This window comes from Helianthus annuus, chromosome 15, assembly GCF_002127325.2.
Source record: "Helianthus annuus cultivar XRQ/B chromosome 15, HanXRQr2.0-SUNRISE, whole genome shotgun sequence".
Taxonomy (NCBI): domain Eukaryota; kingdom Viridiplantae; phylum Streptophyta; class Magnoliopsida; order Asterales; family Asteraceae; genus Helianthus; species Helianthus annuus.
Window position 1 is genome coordinate 8,841,162 of NC_035447.2, and position 6,012 is coordinate 8,847,173.

General features: G+C 36.3%; 1 protein-coding gene across 2 annotated transcripts; it reads left to right on the forward strand.

Moving 5' to 3' along the window:
• The first annotated feature begins 265 nt into the window (after positions 1-265).
• Positions 266-5,601, forward strand: LOC110910478. Of its 2 annotated transcripts, none has more exons than XM_022155125.2 (6): positions 266-424; positions 1,716-1,862; positions 2,074-2,147; positions 2,270-3,577; positions 3,987-4,134; positions 4,783-5,601. In XM_022155125.2, the coding sequence occupies exons 2-6, from the start codon at positions 1,724-1,726 to the stop codon at positions 5,475-5,477; spliced, it is 2,364 nt and encodes a 787-aa protein (XP_022010817.1). In that variant the 5' UTR covers positions 266-424; positions 1,716-1,723; the 3' UTR covers positions 5,478-5,601. The 2 variants fall into 2 exon arrangements, with proteins under 2 accessions (XP_022010817.1, XP_035840036.1); XM_035984143.1 differs by lacking the exon at positions 266-424 and adding an exon at positions 1,401-1,492.
• The last annotated feature ends 411 nt before the right edge of the window (positions 5,602-6,012 follow it).

Below are 6,012 nucleotides of genomic sequence, written 5' to 3' on the forward strand. Positions count from 1 at the left end.
GGTAAACACGAACACGACACAAAATTAATCAAGTCTTATCGTGTCGACCTGTTATAGACACAAAACCAGTTAACCTTGTATAGGTTTGTGTCGTGTTATCGTGTTAATGTCAGAATTACCAGCCCGACAGTTCGATAATCACCTACTCTAGCATCTCATTAAATCATCAAAGCATTTTGTGGAAGATAACCAATAGTTTAAGGACTAAACTGAAAAATCAAAACTTATATTTATTTATTGTGAATTTTTTTTTTCTAACAACATATCTGCTTTTATTCCAATTTTTGTCTCTCACCGGCGAGTGTGTGTGAGTGCGTGTAACCGGAAAACTGTATAAAACAACGGATCAACGGCGAATCTCCGGCCAATTTCACCACCGGAATATCATATTCCGGCTAACAGTCAACGACAGTTTCAGTACACGGTACTGATCTCACGGTTCCTCTGCTTTCTCTTTACTACTTGCCGCCTTTTAACCTCCTTTTTTGTTGTATTTTTCCTCTGTGATTCCGTATTGCTTTTCGGAGGTGAATCAGAATCAGATTCTATTACTTTTGTTCTGTAATTGCAGCTTTTTGTTTCAAATTTATGCATAATCATTTAGTTTTTGAGGTTATTTAAAGTGAAATAGGAATTAGGGCTTTTTTTCGTCATGTTAATTAGGTAATGATGCTAATTTGAACGAGTGGAGTGATTTTGTTTTGTTCTGTTTAATCATTTATATTCATTTGGTTATTTAGTTTTGTAAACTCTGTATTTGCAGTTTTATTTTTCAAATTGATGAATAATTGTATAGATTTTCAAGGTGAATTAAATTGAAACAAAATTTAGGGCTTTTTTCGTCCGGTTGATTAGATAATGATGTTAATTTGAACTAATGTGGTGATTTTGTGTTGTTTATTTTTCATTTTATTATTGTTTTAATTTGTGTAAACTCTCTAAATGCAGCTTTAATTTTCAAATTGATGAATAATTGTATAGATGTTTAAGGTGAAGTAAACTGAGAAAGAAATTAGGGCTTTTTTTCATCATGTTAATTAGATAATGATTTCAATTTGAACGAGTGAGGCGATTTTTTTTAATTAAATTACTTTAATTTGTGTAAACTCTGTAATTGCAGCTTTATTTTTCAAATTGATGAATAATTGTATAGATTTTAAGGTGAATTAAATTGAAAGAGAAAATAGGGCTTTTTTCGTCCGGTTGATTAGATAATGATGTTAATTTGAACTAGTGTGATGCTTTTGTTTTGTTCTGTTTGATTGTATAAATATTTTTATTATTTTAATTTGTGTGTAAACTCTGTTACAAGTGGTCACTGCTTGATGTGAAAGTTCATGTGAATATGCTGGAATTATATAGTTTGCAGTAGTCTTGTCCTTGTTACTATCCTTGTTTGTTTCATTGTCATCTAGTTGGTATATCTATATCTATATGTTGCTTCTCTTACCCTATCACCTCCAACCCTACTGAATTAATGATTCACACACAGGTAGGTGTGTTAAAGACTTAAAGTTTCCATTATGTACTCTAATTTAGGATACATACTATTTCTTGATTAAGATCCTTTTTCGGTTGTTAACAAGGAATGACCGACAGCACAACGCCTTCGAATTAACAGCATATCATCCTCTAAACCTACTTGTTGCTGATTGATTGGATTTCAAAGAATGTTTCAGTCTGGAATAACATGTATTGAAATGTGATTTCTACAGGTGTAATAATGAGTTGGGTTCAAAACGGGAAAAGTCGAAATCCCGAGAAACCGATTCCGGGATGCTTGGGAAGAATGGTGGGCTTGTTTGATTTGAATACTGGCGTGAGAGCGAATAAGCTGCTTACAGAAAAACCGCATCATGATGGTAATTTTCTTTACTTTCTTTACGTTTATTTCATCCTCTTCTCATGGGGCACGTGATTATGAAATATGTAAATACACACATGTCGTTGTTTCGTTACGTACGTTCTAGAAGAGAATGTTATTAGACATATAATATGCCCTCTTAAAGTTCTGTTTTACCTCTTTGTTATCTCATTTTATATGGAAGTTATGCTTAACCTGACTTTGAACAGGTTCTCCATTCTCTAGGAGGCAATCAGATGTGACGAGAACGAGTTTAGTTGATGATCAGATGGACGATAAAGAGGTAATTGCTTAATCTAGTTCTATTCCTGTACATTTTATAACGTTAACCACGTTTTCCACTAGACGCATCTACTGTACGAAGACTTGATTCCAGTCTTACCCAATTGATATTGGTGCGTGCAGATTGTATCCGACTCAAGAAAATCAAACGGAACACCGATAAAGATGCTTATCGCACAAGAAATGTTAAAGGAAGACGATTGCAAGCAAAGTCCATCAAATTTGGTTGCCAAACTAATGGGGCTTGATGCACTGCCAAATCAGCATCAACCCGGTTCCGCTTCACACAAAGACGTTTACGAAATACGTGAAAATGATTCATCACAAAAGTTGGCTCTCGTTCGGGAGAAATTCATGGAAGCGAAACGTTTATCAACCGACGATAAACTTCGCCAATCGAAGCAATTCCACGACGCATTAGACGTTTTAAGTTCCAATAGAGATTCGTTTCTTAAGTTTCTACAAGAACCTAGTTCTTTATTCTCACAGAATCTATATGATTTGCAGTCGGTCCCACCGCCTCCAGACTCCAGACGTATCACAATCCTTAAACCGTCCAAATCGGTGGATAATGAAAAACATGTTTGTAACGAAAACGGTTCCGATATATCGTTTTCTCCCGAATGTTGCAATACGGTTGATAAGCCTACACACCCAACTCGCATTGTGGTACTGAAACCGAGCTCGTTGAAACCTCATAACATCAAAGTCGTTTCTTCATCAACGTCACATGACGAAACCCTAAATTCTTCCGTTTTATCAAACGGTTATATAGGTGATGATAGTTCATATTGTAAATCGGAAATTGAGAATGTCAGTGATTCCGAAGGTGTTTCACCGGCTTCTAGACACTCGTGGGATTATATTAACCGGTTTAACAGCCAATATACCGCTTCATCAAGTCGTACGTCTTACTATCCTGAGTCATCTGTTTGTAGGGAAGCTAAGAAACGTCTTTGCGAACGATTCGCGATGATGTCATCACATAAGAACATCCCTGAACAAAGAGAAATTCATAGAAGCTCAAGTACATTGGGTGATATGCTTGCCCTTACTGATTTAAAGAAATCAGTAAAACCCGACGGAAATGATGAAGTTAAGAGTTCGAGAAATCTTTCGAGATCAAAGTCGGTTCCAGCTAGACTTGGTGTAGAAGTTTCAGTTTCGTTGAATGGCAAAGCGGGTGACTCGAAAGATGTGGTGAAGGAAAAGCTGGTTAAATCGTCATCTTTTAAGGGGCGAGTTTCGAGTTTGTTTTTTACGAAAAGTAAAAAAGCTAGTAAAGAGAAGTCCCACCAGCCTAACGATGTACCTCAATGTAGTGGATTTTCTCCCAAACATGTTGGTAATGAAAGATCTCAATGCGCGAGTGATATGGTTATTGAAGACGCATCATGTTCCGTTTTGAGAAAAAACATAAGTTTACCAGAGGTATGTCTTTTTAATATATATATATATATATATATATATATATATATAGGGTAGGGTTCTAGAGTGAACACTAATGTATTTGCGAACTGAGTGAACAAATCCTGGCTATTGATCTACACACGTGTATGGCCAGGATCTCATCATCAAATCGTAAAATACACTAGTGTATTTGAACATCAAATCCTGGCCATTGATCTACACATGTGTATGGCCAGGATTAGTTCGCTCAGTTCGCAAGCTACCTTGTGTTCACTCTTGAACCTAATCCTATATATATATACATATATATATATATATATATATATATATATATAGATTATATAGTTCATAGTTATTATTTGATTTTGACTGTTTGTGTTTTGTGAATCTGGAATATTTTGCCTAAAGGATTTATAATTGCTTATTACAGGTGGGATTTTCTTTCACAAAATCTGAATTTTCCGGAAACCATATTGAAAACCAGGACCAACCGAGCCCCATTTCAGTTTTGGAGCCACAATTTGAAGAAGATGAACAGAGAACAAATTGTCATCATAGTATAAAGCCGCATCAGCATGGTAATTTTCATAAAAAACTCACTTGTATGTTCTCGCTAGAGGTGGCAAAAAGGGGACGTCAGGCGAGTTGAGTAACGGGTCAAAATGGGTAATTTTAAGCGCTGGTCAAAATGGGTTGGGCGGATTGAAAAACACATTTTTTTAATCCGTTTTTATAAATTTATATGTATGTGCTAAATATGATTAAAAATACTATATTGGGTCAAAATGCAAATGTTTTATTCTCATCAAAATTTTTGAGTAAAGTAAACGGATGGTCCCTATGGTTTACCAAAATTTTGGATTCGGTCCCTAGCTTTCCAAAAGTACATAGATGGTCCCTGTGGTTTACACTTTGTAACACATTTAGTCCCTAGCTTTTTTCAAAACTACATGGATGGTCCCTGCGGTTTGCACTTTGTAACGCATTTAGTCCCATACTTGGACATGCTAAAACTTTTAGATTTGTTGGCTGGGACTAAATGCATTACAAAGTGCAAACCACAAGGACCATCTGTGTACTTTTGAAAAGCTATGGACCAAATCCAAAATTTTGGTAAACCATAGGGACCATTCGTGTACTTTACTCTAAATTTTTCCCTAGTTGTAATGTCTAGTACAATGTGCTTTAATCTTCAAATGGATTAATGTTTCTTATTGTATCAACAGGAATAGAGCCGATGAAATACAACTTGATCGATAAATCACCCCCCATCGGATCCATATCCCGAACTCTATCGTGGGATGATTCGGTGGGGTCATCCACACGTCACTCCAGTAAACCTTCATCCACACCGCTAAACCCGGATGAAGAAGAGCAAGAATGCTTGTTCTACGTTCAAACCTTATTATCAGTAGCGGGCCTCGATAAAATACGGTCAAATTCACTTTTAAGCAAATGGCATTCACCCGAAAACCCACTAGACGAGTCATTGAGATCCAAGTACATGAACTTAAGTGAAAAAGAACCGATAATTAGCCAAACTAAATTAACACATCATAGAGCAATCACAAAACTCGTGTTTGACTGTGTCAACGAAGTTTTGATGGATATCGCGAGCCGTGGGCCCTACACTGGGGCCCATAGTGGGCTAGATGACATGGCGATGTCGTCGATGGTCTTGGTGGACTGCGTTTGGGGTCAAATGAAGGGGTGGTTATCGCGGGACGAAAGGTGTGACATGGAGGAGGTGGATGGCGGTAGCGTGGTGGTGGAGAGGGAGGTGATGAGGGAGGTGGTGGGTAGGGGGTGGGTGGAGGGGTTGAGAATTGAGATAGATAATACAAGAAAGGAGATAGAAAGGAAGTTGCTAGAGGAATTGGTGCAAGAGTCTGTGTGGGAGATGATTGTTAGAGCTTGCTAGATTAAATTTTAAGTTTTTTTGGCTTCTAGTAGTAATGAGATTGTAACACAGTTGTTTGTGTACCATCAAACATTATTATAACGTCTTAAAAGTTTTATTAAAAATTGTACTTATTTTACTCGCACTTATTCGAATGTATTTAGGGGTTTGGAAAGCCGAGCTGCTTGTGAACTAGGGCTGTCTAAAAAGCTCGTGTCTTAGAGTTCGCTCGAAGCTTGCTCAGATTTAGCTCGTATACCAGCTCAACTCGGCTTAGCTCAGATTATTTTACTTTTAATATATTCTATTTGTGTATGCATTATAATATATCACAAAAACTTATTATTATTTTTATTTACATGTGATTAGGAGTGTAATTTGATATCTATACCACGTTTAAAGGTTAATTATCATGCTAATGAACTTATATTGTATTTCGTTGAAATTAAGAAAACATTTTGCGTTGTTAAACTTGATTTTGGCTTTTAATGTATTAGGTTGAGCTTATTTTAGAGACGTTCTTTTGAATTATTGAATAATATTTTAGGTTGAGCAA